The 21828-nt window shown below is 39.2% G+C and overlaps 1 protein-coding gene across 4 annotated transcripts; it reads right to left on the reverse strand.

The window, feature by feature from the left end:
- Positions 1-274: 274 nt before the first annotated feature.
- On the reverse strand, positions 275-19982 carry HERPUD2 (HERPUD family member 2). 4 transcript variants are annotated; one of them, XM_058801787.1, is made up of 9 exons: positions 19582-19982; positions 14206-14283; positions 10722-10835; positions 8606-8763; positions 3682-3768; positions 2921-3043; positions 2302-2625; positions 1026-1113; positions 275-694 (listed from the first exon to the last, which is right to left on the reverse strand). In XM_058801787.1, exons 1-9 carry the CDS (start codon positions 19726-19728, stop codon positions 533-535), a joined length of 1281 nt encoding a protein of 426 aa, XP_058657770.1. In that variant the 5' UTR covers positions 19729-19982; the 3' UTR covers positions 275-532. The 4 variants fall into 4 exon arrangements, with proteins under 4 accessions (XP_058657770.1, XP_058657762.1, XP_058657779.1 ...); XM_058801779.1 differs by having other exon boundaries at positions 1026-1140; XM_058801796.1 differs by lacking the exon at positions 14206-14283 and having other exon boundaries at positions 1026-1140.
- Between the last annotated feature and the right edge of the window lie 1846 nt (positions 19983-21828).

Consider the following 21828-nt stretch of genomic DNA (forward strand, 5'->3'; position numbering starts at 1 on the left):
AAGCTTACTATGTTCTGACATGAAGACAACATGCCATTAACAAGTAACCCTTGTGTTAAGTGCATTCTCTCAGGAATTATGTAAGTTCCAAATCCCATGTGAGAATTCATACCCTGCATCAAACACAAGATTAGTTATTCCGGTAAATAGAGAGCATTTGGAAAGGTCTGTCAACGTTCATACTTTTAACAGCTCTTTAAAGAGGTAAGGGTGCAGATTACATACAAGCTCTTTGCATCAGAGTAACACACATTTGAAAATAAAACAAAACATGGAAGACCAATATCTTTACATTTTATTCTTCAGAAAAAGAAGAATCTTAAAGAAAGCATTTAGTAGTCCACTTGTGCTTAAAATAGTCAATGCATGAGAAAGCCAAAAGAAAAAAAAAAATACACATTTTTGTACACCATGATCAAAAAGATAACATTATAAATTTCCAGAAATTGCACTGTATTTAGAACACTCTCTAGAATCTGCTCCACTTCTACATATGGCTACTGAGGCTGCCTGACACAGTTCTTTTTCCACTTTAATTGCCAACCTGTGGAGGCCCTTCAGGGATCAGTGATGTGAAGAAGGTTGTGATAAAGGACCAAGCAGAAGCCATGAATCCAGGCTGCTGCTCTGTATTGCCATCTTCACCTGCATCTTCTCCGCTGTCTTCATCAATCCCATCATCCATAAGTCGCTCCTTTAAAAACAGAAATTGAAGCAATTCAACTGCTTCTTTTCGGAATTCTGACATAAGGTAACCAGCAGTATCTTCCTACATTAAGTGACTTCTCTCAGAACAACCTCCTGAAGTAACTAGCATGAAGAAAGTCTGTGATTCAAGTAGAGACAATCAGTAATTGTCAGACTGGAGAAATACAGAATTTAAGCAGCAGGCACAACCTGAGGACAATGCTGAAAGCCTTCTGGTTAAACCAAATCCATTCCACAAAAGCTGGCTTTCTGTCCAGGCACTACAACATACAATATAATAAATAGGAGTCTCAAAAGACATGTCTGCCCTTACTCACCATCTCTTCAAGATCAGGATTATTTGCATGTTGCCCATCACGGTTCACTTCTGCATTATTGGCTGCCTGTTGTTGGCCTCCCTCTTGCCTAAAGGGAAACCATCCAGCTTGGTGTCTATGTAAGAAAGCGGAACAGTTGAAAACCTCTCTTTTGAAAGCAACAAAAATTTTTTCTTCTACAGCTCACTACTGCAGCAAATTCTGCAAGTATTTTCACATGAATGAGGTTACATCTATTTTTCTGTGATTCACACTACTAAACTGAATGGCTATTCTTCAATGTTTGCATTAAGGTCTTGCTGTTCACAGCCCTCAGTTCCAGAAGACAAATAATGTACCACAATTAGGTGATTAAACATGTAGAATATGGGTCTCCTCCCCATTTTTAAGCACTGAAGTTAAGTAAGTTTTCAAAGCCAGTCTTAATTTCTTAGTTTAAATTTAATTTGCTGTGGAAAAAAGCAATTTAAATTTCATCTAATGCTTGAACCACATCACCACTGCAAATAAAATAAGCCTCTCCTACATTTCCAAGCATCTATATTCCGATTTCAATTACCTTACCTGTATGAAAGAACAGTCCTAGTTGGGACTGAGACTACAGGGTAAGGAAACTCTCAGTGAATGACATCAGTCCAAAATACCAAGCATTACTTATGTTTTCCACTTCTATTTACATCATTAAAAGGAAGTGATGACAACAGTACTGGTATTTCTCAACTAAGCACAGAATGTGCTTAGGTCTTTATGACATATAGTTAAAAAAATTTTACATCTCTGTATTCTACCAGATCTAGTACCCTACTATTACAGTACCATTACCTAAGAAAACTTACTGCACACACCCCTATGTGTTATTTTGGAAAGATATTTGAGCCTTGCTCTGCAATTTCATATCCAAGCAGTAAATTTAAGTTTATGCAAGTATATGCTTGACCTATATGAGCTTCCTTCCCCTCACAGATCTGCTTTCTAAATTTTCATTCCAAAATGCTACACTTCAACAATACTGATCAATTAATATCACCAGTATGTAAAAACATTGTGTTTCAGGTATAAGAAGCATCCAGCTCAGTGTAAAAACATTTTGAGAATTACTTTTCTTCACATCAGTTTCTCTACTTGTTTAAATTTGTTTTTTTAACAGACACATCCTATTGTAAAGGAGCAGTGTGTAAATTTTTGCACGTGGATGATTTTTTATTTTAAATGGAATAAACATCAGCACCATACTCCACATCTCAGATCTGCAGCTATACTCAACTGTTGTACTCACAAATAAACCAGCAGCATGGCTCCCATTACCATGACAAACCGACTGAAAGAAGAATAGAAGTATACAATGCTCAGAAGAATTGCTGCTCTAGAGAACGTGTACATCCAGTCCAGCCAGTCCCGGTTGAAGTCCTCTTCATTCACTACTGGGCCACCCTGTGCATTCATCTGAACATTTTGGTTTACAGGCCTGTTGTCCTGGACAGCTACATTTGGCACTGCTGCAGGCTCATTTGCAGGAGCGTGTTCTGAATTTACACCCTGGGCAACTGCAGATCTCGCTGGCTCAGTGCTGGAAGTCACTTGGGCTGAAACAGCAGCTTGGCTAAAAATTTAAACATAAACCTGGTTTGTCAAAAAACATGCAGCATAATTACTAAGCCTGTCTTCTTTGCTACAGTTCCAGATGTAATACATGTCAAAACAAACTGCATTCTCCCTTAGAGTTTTATTTACTAAGACATTAATTCTAATTCAAGACTAGATTTCATAATTTGCTAGAGAAAACAGAGTGTAAGACAGAGATAGACAAAATAAACACTGCCATTTTGATCCTGAAAAAAGCATTTAATATATTCTTTTCACTAGTGTAGCTGAGTACTAAGATAATGCAGACTTACTATTGCATGTAGTACTGACGTACATACATCTGTTGCCACCATATCATCTGTAAGGGACTGAATGCAGGATACATGGAAAATCCAGCAGGAGCACCTTGGCCTGGAAACTGGTTGCCTATGTTGCTAGAAAACGATTTAAGGAAAAACATTCAGCTCTGAATTGTGACATTTAAAAAGCGTGCTAGTATTAAAAAACAATTAAAGTAGCATTTCTCCTCTCATTTGTTCCCCTAAAATAACATGCTGAAGTAACACATAGTAAGATCATCTAACCCATTCCAAAAAAGCACTACATTTTCATAAAAGAAATGAATGAGCAAGGTTATTTCCATAGAAAGAAAATTTTGGTTTGCATTTAGTATGTGCACTAGCTGCATCTCTGGGACAAAACAATGCTGGAAAGACTGTGCTAACTGCAGAAATTCTTTCATACAATTCCTTTCAAATTCAGAGGTCATCCTTAAAGGTCTACAAGAGGTCTAAAGGGAAAATGCACTATCTTCTACAGTTTTCTTTTGGAAGCAATATCTGAAATATCACCGTGATCAGAGATCTGAAGAAATAACATAAGCAAAGACAACAAACTAATCTTTCAGATACAGCTTCTGAAGATTGCAACTAAGAACACTGTAAAGGATTTACTTCCCCCCCTTCAATATTTTGAGTATATGTGATTCTGATTCACATGCAAGAGAGATAAAACTCCTGTACATAAGTTTTGGTTGGTTTTGTCTGCTATAAGACTTCTTATCCTCTCTTACCTCCTAGAGCATATAGCATGTTTTGGCAAGATTTCCAACTCTTTCCCAAAAGATTTTGATGTAGTGAACTGTAGTAAACCAGGACATCTTTCAGGACAGCATGAGAGTATAAAGCATGAAGAAAAGTTTATTCAGACTGCAGGTAGCAAAAGCTGAGACTGCTGTAATTGTACTGCAGACTACACCTGTTCCCTAAGTAAGGCACTCCCTGCAAAGATATCACCAAGAGATTTCATTAGTCTACCAGGCACTCAGATATACACGACATGCCCAGAAAGAAAGATGGGAGGAAGACATTAAAATCTTTTTTCCATGTTACACATGAATAAGTATTGCACTGTAATTCTGGACAAGAACCTGCCATGCAACACCATGACCTCTGCTAAAACTGTTGTGTTTGCATTTAGCTATAACCTGTTTTGACAACAGTTTAGAGGAAAACAAACCCAAAAAACCACCAAAAGTACTTTCCTGATACCAAACACAAACTGAAACAGTCAGAGGCATTATTCAAGGTTTATTTCAAATATTGAAAGCGTTAACCAGGAGCCCTGCTGATGCTGTTTATTTATGTATAATTAATGTGTTGAAACAGCAATGCCATGGAGCTACTGTTGAAAAACATTAATCATGATTTACAACTGAAAGCTATAAGAATGTGTTTTTCTCTCCCTGGATCTGGCATACACTTGGAGAGATAAGACTCCTCCAAAATTCACAAAACATTTGACCTCAAAATGTAAAGATGATTTAAATATTCTACATGAGTGCCATTAAGTAGTGTGCTGAGACAAATCACTGAGCAGTGTCTCAATTTCAAGCAGGTAGAATATCAGATGGGGTTTTGAACAGGCAGGATCACTCACTTCCACCTCAGTCAGCAAAAATCCGTACTATTCAACTTGCCTGGGTGAGTTCTGAAGGAATTCGCCACTTCCTTTTCTCACATAGATTTTAGGGCTCTTCCTTGTAACTGCTATGTTGACCTCAAAAAAAGTTGAGAGGGCTTAGGCTAAGCTTGCTCTCACAGATACATCTTTTAGAAATATCACTGGATTTGAGCCTCGCCTTTCTTTCAAACTCTTTTGAAAGCTGCTTTCTTGATGTCTTAAAGCTTAATAGTAGATTAAGTAGCCAGTCAAACAAGACAAACCACAGAAGTTCAGTTGTCATGCTCTTTTCTTTCACATGATTTCTTTCCCATTCAAATATTGTGGTGGTTTCTAATTCTATTTTCCCCAATAGCTTTTCTAGAAGACGTGACTTTTTGAGAAGAAAGACTTAATTTTTCAAGACTTGGCTCCATTAATTGAGCAAAATTAATGGCTTACAACTGGCTTCTGGCTCAGAATGCTAGCTAGTACAGCAGTATTTTCTTTGCTCATCAAAAATCAAATGGAGGCAGATGCTGTCAATTATACAGCTATTACAGCTGCCATGATATTAAGTCAGCTTATGAAATTCAGAAACAACTCTTTACACTGTAACAATGTATTCCAGTGAGAAGAACCTCCACAAAGAAGAGGATCTTCTCAGCAAAGCAAGGCAGCTTGCTGTTCAAGGAAAAAGTAAAGTAGCACAATACCTTCTCCTCATCTTTTTCCAAAAGGAGGAGAAAGAGGTAGGAAGCAGAGTATATCAAAAGAATGGCAGCAACAGTGTAAGAACAAAGAAGCAAACAGCATCTGTATAGGCATTCCAAGACTGGAGAACAAAGCAGAGCAGACAACAGAAGAACAGTTGGATAAGCCAGAAAACAGTTCAAATGGTACAGGTAGCTTCAGAATATTCTGAAAAGAGACATAGTGTTCCTCAGGAGGGCTCAAAAGCACTCAGGATGGCTCAAAAGCACAAAACTACTTCTTTTGGTCTATGGAAGATACCCAAATAAACTAACCAGCACTGAATTTGAAGGCAAGGTTGTCACAAAGATACTGCTCACCACGAGTGAAAAAACAAGAATTTTTATTCAGACTTAAAAGCCTGGAATATCAACTTCAGGCAGCATTTCAGTATCCTCCACTATGATACCTGCTACTTAGAAGACAATAGAGCAAAGGTGACTGATGCAGCAATGTATTTATGTGCTGAGATATATTGCATGCTGTCAGTATGCCATTTTGTTGATTGCTTTCAAACATTACTGTGTGCACAATACAAAAGCATTTCACTAGATGGGCCACCCACACTTGACAAATGATTTCACTGCCTTGATGTCTCTTGTCTGTTTACTGCTTCCAAGCGCTCTCCAGCCTGAAATGTGAGCCCTGCCAGGGCTAAGCCCGTGTGTTCTGTTTGTGCCTCTGCAGCACAGACCCTGATCCCCAACAAAGTCCACAGGAGCAGACAATGCTGTGCTTGCTCCTCACAGCTGAAGAATCACTTGGCACATACACAAACTACTTCCCCAGTCCCACCTCAAGTTTGGAGTTCTTAAAAACAGCATTTGCAAAAGCTTAAAAGCAACAGAAGGTTTTAATTTTTTTCCCTGTAATACTTCAACAATCTGAACTAAATGCTATTTTCCCAAAGTATGTTCAACTCTCATACTGCAGCTTTAAGCCAGGAGCCGAAAAAACATCAAAACCGTAATTTAATCATCTAACATCCACATTACTTATTTGTACAAGTCAATCAAGTATTGCAAAACACCCAAGGAAAGTGACTCTTACATAAATTTTCAAACACCTGGTGATCTTTCCCTATCAGTAGTGCCTATATTTCATCATGCAAGAAAAGCGAGAATAAAAACTGTTTGGTCATGAAAATAAAAGAAAAATCAACAAAGTAACACCAGTTTCAGCTATGAATCTTCATTTTCCTAGCAAGTCTTGATCTGCACATAAATTACATTAAAGCTAGATCCCACTGCCCCAAATGATGTTTAAGTGACAGCTAAAAGAAGAGAGGCTATTTCTGCTGGAATACAAGCAGCAGTGCCTAAAAGCAAAAGCAGATGCATCTGAAAAGACTACTGAAGGATTAAAAAGGTTCTTAAAGAAGCAAGCAGACTCCAGCAGGCACTGCGCACAGATTATTTCAAGTTGAGCAGAGCCAATACCCAACAGTCCACAAAGATCTACTTCAAGTTCTGACAGCATTCCATTAAAATACTTTCAAAAAAAAAAAAAAGCCTAGGATTTTTTAGAGTTTGTTTATTTTGGCATTTCTGTTCAGATTAGGAATGCACTCCTGGAAGCCTCCAGTCACTTGCTCTTACTACAGCTCTGTTTGCACCACAGAATGCTCTTGGAACACCATCTGGATTCCTTCTGGATTACACAAAATTGAAATATGTGATTTGGGTGTACTGCCAATGCACCACAAAAACAAGCAGGACCCTATTCCAGGTAACCAAGCTAGAAATAGTCCAAGTAGGACTGAAACCCCTGAAATATGTACAGTCATGTCAGGTTCTCTGCACTTCTTTCAGTCCACAAATCCACTTCTCTCAATCCACATTACATGCTAGACATAGCAAGTCACAGACTTAGTATTTTTAAGGTGTTATTCCTTCTTTCCAAGACAGCAATGTCTCCCAAACTGACACAAATTAATTCAGCCCAAAGACTAAATAATGGTTCTGCTGCCTTTTGGAGTCCACAGCCTATTCAGTTCACCACATTTGACAAAAACTCAGAATAGGTCTATGTGAAAAGCTAATTAGAAAAATGTTAAAACTTCTTACAGATTGGTCATTCACACAACACATAATAAATTGCTTCTGGAATTAATTTACAAAAATAAGTTACACCAACAGCAGTCCTGACAGTCAACCTGGTGCTGCCTAGCTTTGTCAGAAGGGCAAGCATGACCACGTCTGTGAAGATGCATTTGGTCAGAATAACAAATCTCCACCCACTCTTGCCATTAGATAGTACAATTCAGATAATAATAATTAAAAAAATAAATTCAAGATGAAAACTAGCAAGAAGAGTAAAGTCTAAGCTAACTGTAATGAGAGCATGTAAATTAAACTGAAACTCTTTTTAGTAAGCTTTAACAGCTCCTGGCATCTGTTTTCTTTCCAGCAACAGAAGCAATGTTACTGTTAGCACATTCATATTTTAGGGGTTTTTGTTTCAACATTCCCCAAAGCAGGTTTCTAGAATCCATACAGTACTGGAAGAACACCTTGTCAGAAAGGAAGCTTGAAAGTGGCTCCCTGAAGAAATGACAGCTATCATCTCAGAACATACCATCCTCCTGTTTTCCTGTTTTCCCCTTGGAAGAAGCTGCTACTACTGCTACTAACAACAAAAACATGTTTAAGCAGCAGCTAAGGTCACATGGCTTAAAATTCCTAAAGCTGCTTTTTAAGCACAAAAAAAAAAAAGAACAAAACTTGAATAGTTATGCAGTAACAGACCTGATCTAGACTTGGTTACCTTTCACTGGCATGTATGAAAATCCTTAAACATTCTGTTGTAGATACACAAGCACTACATGTACTCAAAACACCTGCATATCATTTCTACAGTTGAATCAAATATGGAGAAATGAAAAATTACATCTCTTATGTGTAAAAAACTAGAAACCATCACATTCTGCTAAGAATTTAGTGCTGATTGCTAAAATAAGGGACAGAAAAGACAACCAGAAGTAGTAATTCTATCAGTTACATTACTAACTACATCCACAAGACATATTAAAGCTGCACTTCTCCAAGAAAATTGAGGGCAGGAAGCATAAAGAAAAGTAACAAAAATCAGCCTGAAGGAGAGCACCAAGAGCACTTCCTCTTTGACTGACTCCTGGCTAAAATCACTAATTTTCACATGAAAACTTTTCTAACTTGACTTATGCTTCAAAGTGAACTAGCCAAATGGGTTTTCCAGACTGAGAAAAAAAATTTAATTGCAACTGAACATTTAAAGCATTGTAAAGAGTATCAAAGAGTGAGGATTGCTTCAGTCTCACTTACCCTTGCATTAAATAAGGGAACTGGTGGCTTGGCATGGGATTGCTGTGTGCTTGTGGAAGATTACGATGCCTCACTCCATCTGCACTAGTGTTCAAAGACGTAGAAGCAGCTTCTTGGTTTGTGGGTGAGGCACCAGTTGATCCAGAACGGTCTAAATTCTTAAAAATAAATAAAATCAAGGTTGTGGATCTTTGGCACAGTTATAAGATTTACCACGATGTCTTAAAAAACTACTTGCTTTAATGTTTTGTCACAAATTTTAATAAGAGTGTAAACACTGGGTAAGTCTTCTGTGGTTTTATTGGTTCTGGCAAGCCTTAGTAAAAACAGAAATTCAAAACTGCACTCAGGTGCAAGAGGGGAAAAAATAAAACAATTTTTCAGAAAGACTCAACACTTGATAGTTTCCAGAGAAAACCACAAGTCACTGGGAATCATAGTTTCAAAAAGCTGAAGCAAACTAAAACTTAATTGAAATAATATTTAGCAGGAACAGAAAGTCTAGTGACTATTGTTAACAGAAGTAACTGTAACTTCAGGATATGACTGTCTTCTGAGACAGTGGCTTAAAACACCATTCCCCTATCCTTATCTTTAGTTATCCCTTCTACTCTTCACCCTCTTCACTGTGCCAGCTGCCCAATCCAAATTGCTGCACTCATCACTGGAAGGGAGCTATCAATGAGAATAGGGAAACAGCTAGGAACTACTCAGGCTCCAAGGAACACACCTAAACCAGTGTAAGACCTCTGGTACCTGGCTTCTAAACTGTCACCGTAACAAGATTACAATGGGGCCATTGAGATGCATTATTTCAGTTGTAATAAATCCCCAAATCCTGTTGCTAAGAATTACTGTAGTATTTACTTAGTCAAAAATCCTCTTTAACTTTGACAACTCAGGAAGCGAGGAGGTGCAATTACTTAAGACATCTATACCACAAAAAACACAAGAAGAATTTACCACTAGACCAGTGGGGGTGGGGAGGAATAAAAATAAAAAACAAATAGAAGGACAAAAGCCATTCAAGCTTTGGATTTAGGCTGCTTCCTCCAAAGTGTTATGAACTTAGCACTTCGCAAACTGCCTGCTTTAAGCAGTCATTAATACAGTCATTCAAATACAACACTGACAACTGATATACACAACAATAAATACTTGCCAAGCAGGCTGCCTGAGTCCTGCCAGTAAACAGAAATATAAATAAAGCCTTTGAAAAGATGTTGTAGCCACAGTCCCCTCTCTACTGTTGCTTAAACTGCTTGTGTTTCTGACTGTCACACAGCAGCCTGACACAGGCCCTGTCAACAGCAGAATGAAGGCAGACAACTTCAAAGGGCATTTCCCATATGCTGACAATCCACACAACTCAGATGAAATGTACCTACATTGGTATTTTATATATCCCTTTCTGACTAACCTTCAAGGGTTGCTAAGTGATACTGCCAATTCTGGAAAAAAAAGAACTATCAAGTTCTCAACAGAAATCATATCTGCTTTTAAAACAATATAACCAAAGACCACCATCATTTTCGGAGGGTGTAAGGAGGGGAAGGCTCAAAACACCATAAACAAGCATGTTCTGTTAACAATTTAACTAATAAAAGTGTTAAGAACACTTGCTACTTTTGACTGCCTTACAGATGCTATGACTAGCTCCAAGTTGATACATAAATAGCGGCCAATTCCTGTCAAAAAAAAACCTGGCCAAGTTCCACCTGTATCTCACAACAACAGCAATATTTTGATTGGTCTCTCTTAAATTTTCACAAAGCAAATCTCAACTTAAGTTTTTCTAAAATTCTGGATACACTCTGCAATTTCTGCCAAAGATACAGAGATATGGAGAGAAAGGGAAGCGTTCTTTGCAATACAGTGTTAAAAAGAGTAGCTTAGAAAAAGTAGTGCTTTATCATCTAATAAACATAACTATTACTATCTGAAAAAAGGTCATCTTTGCTTAAATACAATTACATCCTTAAATTATCAAATTCATATAGCATGCTCTACTGTCAACACACCATTTTACAGACAAATATAAAAAGTTAAAGAGAAATTAATGGCAAGTTTCCTTCGTGTAGAAGGAATTCATGTCCTGTGAATGAAAAAAACTCACTGAACTACTGATGGAGGTTGATGCTCCATGACCTTCTCTACTGGTGCTGGGTTTTGGAGAACTTGGGGGTGTCCGAGATGTACATACCAGGTGAACCATATGATATTCATCTTGCTGAAAATTAAAGAAATCAAAGAGCTTAAGCAACAATATTGGAGAAATTTACAAGTAAAAAAAAAATCTTTAAAAATTCAAAGTTGTAAGCATTAAAGAAATATTATACAAGAGACCACAGAACAACACTTGAGTCGAGCCCAAGAGAAATTCTACTGTTTCGGAACAAATGCCTTCTTAGAAGCTGTCCACAATAACATATGGAACATTGACTTGATCCCAGTTTTCCCTAAAACTGTAGTATAGCAGCACCAATGGAAGAACTCCAGGAAAAGCATGAGGAAGTGTAGCACAAACTTTTGGAAAAAGCTCTCACTTTTTACAGGGCTAAGTTTACCTAAAATTAGGAATGCTTACATTTGCACTGAAGTCTATGAAGAGCGTTATTGAATAGAAATATTAGGGTACATGAAAAATGTAGGCACTGGAATTCCACAAGCAGACCAAGACAGGAACAATTGTCATTACATATTAGGCTTGACCCTAGCTTGGCTCAAGCCTGACATGCAACTGAAGGGCCCCTGCACATATTCCATGCTCAGGGAATGTTATTCAAAGTGCTAGGTGGGGCTTGAGTATTCCCAAATATTTGAACATGAGGAAGCAAATGCATGCCACAACTTGAAGCCATATAGCAAGGCCATGCCAATTCTGCCAGAACTTGCTCACCCCAAATCTGAAGGCCATAACTTCAATCTGAAGCTATTTCACTGTACCAAATTAAAACACTCCCTTACATGGCCATAGCAACACAACAGCTATGGCTCCATATTTAAATTGCACACTGCAGCTTCCTCGGTAACTAAATTTTTAGCAAGAGGAGCAACAAAAACATCCCTCTATCCTCTTCTGAAATCAGCATGGTGTAGGCAAGCTGCCATTTTTAATGAGATGACATTCAGAAAATCTGCATTTGGAGGGGTTTTTTTAAACTACATAAAAATGTGTTATAACAGCCATCTACCCATTTTTATGGTTTTGATCTTTTGGAATACAGAAAACTAGATAAATGCTTTTACACACCACTGTGCATTACTGCTAGCATAGCCAATGCACATTCAGTCATTTAAACTCCTTCCCATGAACTGGCCCCTAAATCCAAGCACAGCCTCACTGCTACATTAAGTGTAACTTCTTACCAGTCAGGGAGAGCAAGGATCAGAAAGCACTGAGCACAGGTGATCAGCACTTTGGCCTTGTCAAAAGCCTTGAACCTAACTAATCACCTTTTTCCTAGATAAGAATTTATGCCCCTAGGAAAGGCAAGGAAAGCAAGACATACCACTGGTTAGCCTGCAGCATACAGCTTTATTAAATGCAGCAGTTTATTGTAACATTCTTCTATTCATATGTAATGTAGTGGACACCACTGTGCCAGAAGAGTGTCACAACTTCCAGCCCTGAGGCATTTTGTCTCCTTGAAATGACTGGTTAGTACCAAGGAGCAAGTATCACAAGGCTAGACTCAGCAATTTAGTAAGTCCTCAGATAATATTAGGAATTTATAGATAATCCAGTAGGAAGATTTTGGCAGAGAATGAGACTGAATTTAAGTTTAATCATGTTTTTCCAAAAGCTCTCAAAAGCTTTAGCACAAAAACTCCTCTTCTTCCAACACAAAGTTCTAACTTTGTGTTTAAGACTGGTGTGCTTTCAAATCCACTGAATTTCTTTAACCACACTCAAGGCCTGTAAGTGCCATTATGACATTAAAGCGTTATGCCAATGCTCTGAAGTCAAGCACAGCCCCTGTATGGTGAAGGAAGACATTAGTTACAAAGTTTCTCCTCTAGCACATAAACAAAGTTTGAAATATTGTTTTCTAAAGCGAGTGCACAGCAAGCAGGCCAAGTGAATTTAAGGAATTTGGATTTCATCTTGTACTTAGCAAGCAAAACTAAGCTTTGAGATAAGTTTTGTAACCATTTCCTTGAACATTTAAGTTGCACAGGGCATACACTGGTTTGAAACAGTCCAGCTTCAGTTTTCTAGTAAATCTATACATAGTAAACTACAAATACCTTCTTTGGTAAGAAGTTTAATCCCATTTAATAAACACTATTTCAGAATAAAGATTATAAAGTGTTAGTCTGCTGAAGCAATACTCAAGACTCCTCTGCATCTGTTTCTCCATCTTAATACTGAAGTTCAGGTGCCCACTAAAGGACCATCCACGTTTGGAGACTTTGCTCCACAGGAAGTTTTAAAATGTGACCCACACACTCTTGCAGCCTGCAGATTAATTTTTACCTCAGTACTCTAGAGAAAACTATCCTTACCCACAGCCAGGTACTATATTATGGAGTTCATATATTTCACAGAATTAAAAACTGTGCAAGGACCTAAGGCATTTCCCCAATAACAGCTATTGATTCATCCTGAGCTGTTTACAAATAATTTAGACAACTCAAGATAATGCATCATGTTTCCTGTCACCATCAAAATTGAAAGAAAAGTTGTTTATAATCTACCCTAAATATATTGTTCTATGCATTTTTAAGAACTTTCCTAACTTAATGAAGTCCTTATTACTTGGTATCATCAATCCAAGCTATTTGAGCCAGTCTGAAAACTAAGCATGTGTGCATGAGATGTCACACATATTCAGAACTGGGATCTAAATGTTGACCAAAGAATCCAAAATTAGACTAATAGAATTATTTGTTCCAATAGGAAGCAACAGAATATTTTTAAAAGTATGAAATGAAAAGAACAAGAACCAACAAAGTTTCAAACATCATCAGGAATGGTTAACAGCTGCCAAATCAAGACCAAGAAAACAAACAGCCTTCCCAGAAAATTATTCAGGAATTGAGAATTCTTGGTTCTCCATAATTATTATATTACTCTTTATCTGCTTATACAAATGACATTTTTGACATAAGTTCTGGATTTAAACCTCTCTGAGAATCTAAATGATGTCCCAAATCAACACAAATATGCTGTATAACTCCATTTATGTGACAGTGGTGATTGTCCAAAGAAGTCAAGGCCAGGTTGGAGCTCTAAGCAACCTGGTCTAGTGGAAGGTGCCCCTGCCCAAAGCGGGAGGTTTGTAACTAGAAGATCTAGAAGGTCTCTTCCAACACAAATCATTCCATGATTTTATGACAGAGCATATCACTTGCTTGGGACTTAGCATAACCTACTTGCTCTCCCACCAATTGGAAACACCTCCTCTATCCACAATTATCATAATCCTACACACAAGGCATACTTGAAAATACATTTTCCAGAACATAGCAACATTATATGGTTGCATCTCTCAATACAACAATGAAAATTTTAAGTTAGATAACACAAATCTAAATTCCTATTTCCCAAAACCAGGGTTTGATCAAATATTGTATGGTGTTGATATAAAGCTTACTTTTCTGAGAACATCTTTCAGCTGCAGATGATCAGGAAGCAGTCTGCCAGAATACACCAGTCTCTGATCCTTTGTAGACTAGGAGATGGGGACAAAGAAAGGAATTTAGCTTTTTTCCTACTGCACAGGTAGATAGCTGGAGATAAAAGGAATTTTCTCATCTACAAATGTTAAGTCCAATCACCAACAGAGAGACTTAAAAACATTTCAGAGGCTTCATAAGTCCAATTCACAAATTACTCCTGAAAAAGAATTATGCTATTAGGCACTCGGCAAGAGTGCCATAACAACTAACACTTAAGGATAAATGCTTGTCAAGAAAACTTTCAAATACATTCAAAAATTCCTGTCTTTTAGTGATTTGTTCTTTACCCTGCTCCTGGTCCCAGTCACCTTCTGAAAATATAGACAGAGAAGTGGCTGGGGCAAAGAAAGTTAGCAGAACAATGGAATGCCAATTAAGATACACAGAAGAACACAAATTTCAGTCGTTTTCAACAAGGACTTTCTGTTATTAGTCCTTGCCCCCACCCTAAAACCCCCTGCAGACAAAAAAATCATAAAAACCCACAAAACCAAAACCAACATCATTACAAAAAACAAGAAGGAAAGCATTAAAAAGCAAGAATCAGCAAAAGGTTTTTTGCAAGGTAGCCTTCCAACCTGGGTAAGCTTTTTTGCCTATTCTTACAGTTTCACAGTTTAAAACAATCTAGTGTTGTAAACAAAGATTGTATTTCTTTTTTTAAACAAATTATATACTGTTCATATTTTAATAACTTTGGACTATTCCACACAACAGAAATAACAACAGAATTATTTTAAAGGAAACTATTTTAGGTCCCTATCTACAGTAAGATGTCCAGTATGCTAAAACAATGAGCATCCTCAGTCAAACAAAATAAAGAAAAACAAATGCTAAACAAAGAAATCTGGCCTAACAGCAGTGGAACAAACATGCATTATCAGCATGAACTATTTGAAGAATTTCCCCATCATGCAAACACCAAGCCTTACACCTCTCCTCTGCCTATCCCAACCCTCTGCTGCTCACCCTGCTGGCTTGTTCATGCTAATACTAAGACAAACAGCTGAGCCCCAAATCACTGTGATTAGGAAAAGCTTTCACAGAAGTTTTGACTTTTTTTTCTTGCAACAGCCTTCTACAGATCCCAAACAATTTAGCAGAATACAGAAATGTTACAAAACTGTTTGGGTTTTTTTAACCTGGAAAAAAATATGGTCATATCATCAGAACAAAACAGAGATTCAAAGCAAATAATGCTAATAAGCACTCAGTAAATCTGAAGCTTTAACTTTTTCCCCAAAGCCATACTAGCCATTCATGATTGAATACAAGTTTTTTTTTTTAAAATAACCTGCCACATTCTGTGTAGAACTGTTTATCACTTCTATTTAAGAGTCATTTTCTCTACTGTTCTGCACTTTTCTGTGTTTTTATTAGTGGCCTTGGACAGTATTTTTATGTCTCCCAGCATGGGGAATTAATTATTTGCACCTCAAATTGATCAAGTACTGCAATACATTCAACAACAACGCTGTACTATTTCTATTTACACTTAAAACACCAAAAAATGCCTGACTCATGTCAGTAACTTCTTTTGAGGTATAACATTTTGTTGATCCCTTCAAGCATGAACAGGCTGCCAGCAGAATGCAAGCTTGCATTCTGTGTTTGGGAAAGGACTGAAAACTCAGAACTTAAGCATCAAGATTAAAGAAAACTTTAATTTCCCGTAAATTGGAGACTTGTTGCTTTAGACTGACCAGTGCAATCAGAAGAAAAACTTTAAGAATCCTTGTTTCTGGGTCCTGACACAGATTATCTGGAGATTAATAAGAACAGATAAGCATTTAAAACAAGGAAAGCCCAACAGCAAAACCCTTCAAACTCCAAATCTTTAAATCATCATCCAGCATAGCACTAGTGGGCTGTTTTGCCTGTCTCACTCTAATGGGGCTTTCTACATGGTCCCTTTCAATTTTTCTCTTCAGTACCTTGTGAACCAGCCCCTCTTCCACCCCCTCTCATTAAAGCATCTTCTCAAAGAAGATACAAGTCACTTTTAAATATGAGTATTATACAGAGGTGAAACTGGCAAGATTAAAACAGCCCCTCAAAGCTGACTACACAGCCTTCAGTAATGCATTTTAACTCCCTACAAAACCACAAAAGAAAAGGTTAGGCATATGTTGAGTACTTTAATGTGGAAGATGAGGCCTTAAATCCCATGCTCTTCCCTTCATAAATTAAACAACTGCCCGAGAACTGAAGGATTATCACCTGCAATTCTCAGGTTGAAAGCTGGCAATTCTGAAATGGATTTTTTTTTTAATACTGATGGAAGAAGAGGTAATAAATGTGGAAATACAGTAGTTCACATATATGCCAAAGTAAATGGAAAAGGCATTCAACTCATCCTCTGCCAGAGGAAATTTCACTGCCACACCTCCTGCTTCAAGAACAGGACACTCACCACTAGCTGAAACACTGAACTGTGATGGAAAAACACCTCAAACCTCATAATTAGAGTAGCCCCATTTCCAGAAGAAAGAACATGGCATGAGGAAAATTATTCTAGAACCTAGAGTGAGATGGGAGACAGTCTGCAAATCAAAATCCAAAATGTATGTATTCAAAACTAAGAACTCTAGAGCTACTGGTTTGGAATTTTTTCCTCCATTTTTCATGCAAGACTTCTTTTGCAATGCTTAGTCCAAACTAGCTATGCCCAGCACATTACCAAACACCAAACCTAAGGCAGTGTAGCAATGCTCAGTAGAAACACAGGTGATCTCTGAGCTATACAGCTGCAGCTACCAGACAGGTATTATTTTAGTTCACTAAGCCTCTCTCCCATTCTTCCATAGCTAATAAAAATCCAGACAACCCCATCTAGTTGGAACTGTAGGCAAATGCTAGATGACAGGTACTGTGGGAAATAAGAAATAGCAGTTTTCAATTACTGTTTATGGGTGTAATCAATGCAGCAGTTAATGCACTGCAGGTAGGATCTGCCAGACTGAGACATCCAGGCTGATTTTACAAGAGCCTTGTGTTATTTTACATAAGTATTTCATTTAGGGACACTGTAACTGCAGTACTCGAGCTGTGAAAACTGGTGCAGACAGGGAGGAAAGTACTGAAAAACGTGAATCTCAGTTAAGATTCACAAACATAACTTAACACCCTTCTGAACCTATTTAGCTTATGCAAGTGCTTACTTTGCAAAGTGTATCAACTTTAATAACAACTAAACCAATCTAAATCTGCTGTATTTGAAATGTGTATGTATTTAGGCAAGTAATTTACACAAATTAATCTGGATAACGCTGCCTCAAGACCTAACTTCTCATTTGCCTATTCTAATCACCTCACTTTCTAAATACTCTTAATAAATTGTAAATTTAATTAGGACACTTACAGTTATCTTAATTTACAGATGCACATACAAGAATGAGGTTCAATTCACACAGAAGACTTGAAATACTATTTCAAGCAGGACAGCAACTGACTTCTATTTTACACCCTTCAAGAACACTCCAAGGCCTGTAGAGTCTCTGTGTTCTGGTGTATTCCCACCACCTTAAAATAGCCCGGTAATAGAAATTACTTCCAGGACCTATCATAGTGAGGGAACAGAGAAATTAAGCTTTTAACACTCATCTGGTTTAAAAGGAAGGGAAAGAAAAAGGGGGGAGGGGAGCTCCTAAAAGCAAAAGGACTTACATTTGTAAAAAGCAGTAGCACTCAAAAATGTACTTTTTGATTTTACTATACATAGGAGCCATTCTATTAAATACCTTTCTCCTCTCCTATGTTATTACTTTAATTTGAAAGGTCCTGTGAAATAAAAATACTGTGTTCAGTTATTAGTTTAACTGCAAATGCAGTAAATCCAAATTAAATTGGAATTACTGAGACAGTTCTCATTAAAGAAACTCCCCATTCTTTAACCCAGAACAAACTTGGGTGTGCTGAACTAATCATGAAATACTGAGAGGCATGTTGAGGAATCTATTTTCAACAGGAGAAAGATGTTTCAGGAAACTGAAAATTAACACTATACTGCTGTTTAAAGCCTACAGTGCAACATGCAAACCTCTTGTTCACTATGGTTCTTTCCTTTCAGGAGCTGAATTTAGCAGGATCATTCATAGGATGAGTAAGAAAACTAGTGTTTCACAAACACGTCACTGGAGGAAATTCTAGTGAGGAGGACAAAGTAGCAATCAGCTGAGAGGTATTTTTGTTTTCCACAGCAGATAGGCTCTTTCAGCAGAGAATTACCCACAGCAATAACTATATTCACAAACTCTCACAACTGTTTAACAGATGTCAATGTACCAGTGACACAGACCAAGTTGTTGGCTGCTTTTCTTCTTCTTTCTCCAAACGGCAGAAACCCTTTTTGAGACAAAGCAACCATTTTACTTTTCCATGTCAAAAAAATCAACAATGACAGTAATTCTTCTACTGAACTAGGTGAAAAATAATTTAAAATATAAATGCCACCTTCTTATGGTGTTTTCTAAAGCCTGGTTGTAGGCCCCATATGCTGCTGCAGTTCTCATACCCTTCTCTAGAACAAATTTTTAAATATAGCGTTCTGCACGACTGCTATTCTACACATATACAATACTATCATCTACTGCCTGTGCTTTTTTCATAGCCCCTCCTAACTGCCACACTTACAATTTAGGAGGAATAAAACATATTGCCCTCAGAAACAAAAAAAGCTATAGGTATTAAGTTTCAAAATACAGTCACAGCTGTCACACAAGTTTGTATAACACTTGACAGCAGCATTTTCCACACAATCTCAAGAAAAGTGGCTTTTCAAAGAGGAAATAATTTTAGAGGTAGGTCAGCTACATAATTTCAAATAATTTTATGAATAAACATCTATCTGCTCCACAACTCAATGAATTCCCTAGATCCTGTTAACCCTAAGTATATCACTTGTACTTTAGAACAGACAGAACTCTTAGTCAGTGCTCTTAGATTTACAAAAATCAGCCTCAAATTCAGTTAACTGAGATACCTAAATCTCAGTTCCCAAATAAAAGATAAGTGAAGCATTAGTAAGCATCTTTAGCGATATCGCCTTTCAGGATGCTACACTGCGATCTTGTCACACGATGTAAAAGAGCAGCTTCATATTTGTTACATTGCCAACTTCCCTGAAAGCAGAGGGCCGGCCATCGCCTTCCCGCAGGTCTCTCTCCGGCAGCAGGGCTCTTGTTTGTTTATTTAACAAGGCTTAAAAGGCAAGTCTCAACCGCCTGTCCCCAAGTCGCCGCAGTGCCAGCCTTATCGACAAGGCGAGGGAAAAGGGCTGGCCAACAACTCACCGGCTTACTGGGGTACACCTTGGAGAGGTGGGACTTCAGCTTGCCCACAGTCCACTCCAGAAAGCAGCTGATGGTCTGGTCGGTGTATTTCTGGTTGGGGGCCTTGATGATGAGGGTCACCGGGTGCTCCACCACGCTCTGGTCCATGCTGCCCGCGGGGCCGGCCGGCCCTGCCCCGCTCTCCTCCTCCTGCTCCCCGGGGACACGACCCGCGAACCTTTCGGGGGGCTCCGGGGGGGCTCAGCGGCCGGGGCCGAACTTCCCGGGGGAGCTGAGGGAGCCCATCCCAGCTCAGTCACTCCGGGAACCGCAGCCACAGGAGATCAGAACCTCGTCCACCACGCCCAAGGAAGAAGAACCAACGCGGCACTCGGAACGCGCCCGTCCAGGCCGAACCCTCCACCCACGGCACCGCCTCGGCCTCCGGCCGCTGCCGCCGCGTAAAATGGAGGCCGGAAGCGGCGGCGCCGCTGCCCCCGCCCCCCGCCGCTCCCGCCCAGCGGCACCGGGGGGCGCCCGCGGGCCGCAATGGCGGGCGGGGGCTCAGGGTGTCGGCCGCGGTGCGGGGCGTGGGCGTTCGCCGGCTGCTCGGGTCGCCGGGCTCATTCACAAGAAGGTCTCAGCGGCTGGAAGGCTTAAATGCTTCTCAGCATGGAAATTAAAGCTTTGCTGCTTTGTGTCACGGTTGCGTGGGAATGCCGCTGTGTAGTTAGCCCAAATGGCCTTATGAGGTCAGGAAATGCTGTTTTATAACCAGATTGGAGGTCTCAAGGAATCACCAAATCACAGAATAGTTTGGGTTGGAAGGGATCGTAAAGATCATCCGGTTCCAAGCCCCTTGCCAAGGGCAGAGACATCTTGCAGTAGGAGCAGGTTGCTCAGAGCCCCATCCAGCCCGGCCTTGAGCAGTACCCAGGATGTGGCGTCCACACCTTTCCTGGACAGCTTGTGCCAGTGCCTCACCACCTTCACAGTAAACATTTTCCTCCTTGCAAATTTAATCTAAACCTTCTCTCTTTTTGTTTGAATCCATTCCCCCTTGATCTGTCACTACATGCCCTTGAAAATAGTCCCTCTCCTGCTTTCTTGCAGGTTCCTTTCAGGTACTGGAAGGATGCAATTAGGTGACCCTAGATCAAGCTTTCTCTTCTTCAAGTTGAACCAACCCCACTATCAGCCATTTTTTCTAGGAGAGCTGCTCCATCCCTCCAATTGCTTTGGTGGCCTCCTCTGGACTTGCTCCAGCAGGTCCATGTCCTTCCTGTGCTGGGACCCCAGAGCTGATGCAGCCCTGCAGGTGGGGTCTCAGCAGAGCAGAGCAGAGGGACAGAATCCCTTCCCTTGCCCTGCTGGCCACGCTGCTCTGGATGCAGCCCAGGACACGTTTGGCTCTCTGGGCTGCAGATGCACATTGCTGGGTCGTGTCCAGCCTCTCATCCATGAGCTCCTCAAAGTCCTTCTCCCCAGGGCGTTCATCCCCCAGCCTGTGCTGATAGCAGGGGTTGCCCTAACCCAGGTGCAGCACCTTGAACTTGAGCTTCTTAAATCTCACTGGATTCCCATGGGCCCACTTCTTGAGCTTGTCCAGCTCCCTCTGGATGGCATCACAGCATCACTCAGCCTGGTGTTATTGGCACATTTGCTGAGAGTGCACTCAGTCCCTTTGTTTCTATCATTAATGGAGTTATTAAATAACACTTGTCTCATATGGATCCTTTATGTTGCTTAAGAATTCTGCCTAAAACCATAAAATAAGCTTCTGAATTTCCAGGTTAGCACTGCAAACTTTTAATCATCAATGTGGCTTTTCAGTTGCTGGGAAGAAAATACTTTAAAGGATAACCATCAAGGTGGATGGATAAAATGACAATGGATAAGGGAAAAGTTCAGTTCATTATACTTCTCCTAAATTTTTACAGTAAAAGTTGGCCTCATTAACTTGACAAAAAAAATTTTAAAAGGTTATAAAAACCCAAATTGTCTCTTGAACAAACAAACAATGTTTCTCTCTATTCCCTTCTGTCATCAAACACTGAATGTAGCTACAGACGGCTCAAGAGTTTCAGAAAGGTTTGATTTTTCCAGTAGATAGTGTCCCTTTAATGCCAAAGAATCAGACCTTTAATTAAGCTGGAGAGAGGCATGAAGAACTTTGCTAATGAAGAGAGGACCATAAGGAACTCCAGCTTCTGAAGGAAAAGATAAAAAGAAAAGCCTGAAGGAATATCATTTGCCCCCAGGACCTAA

This window comes from Ammospiza caudacuta, chromosome 1, assembly GCF_027887145.1.
Source record: "Ammospiza caudacuta isolate bAmmCau1 chromosome 1, bAmmCau1.pri, whole genome shotgun sequence".
NCBI classification, from domain to species: Eukaryota; Metazoa; Chordata; class Aves; order Passeriformes; family Passerellidae; genus Ammospiza; species Ammospiza caudacuta.

Excerpts from the sequence above, each read along its gene's own strand:
- HERPUD2 (XM_058801779.1), bottom strand. The coding sequence starts at position 19,728 with ATGGACCAGAGCGTGGTGGAGCACCCGGTGACCCTCATCATCAAGGCC. Across the intron at positions 3,044-3,681 it reads CATGCTATATGCTCTAGGAG|CAACATAGGCAACCAGTTTC; the intron begins GTAAGAGAGGAT and ends ATCGTTTTCTAG. Across the intron at positions 695-1,025 it reads ATCCTGATCTTGAAGAGATG|GAGCGACTTATGGATGATGG; the intron begins GTGAGTAAGGGC and ends CTGTTTTTAAAG.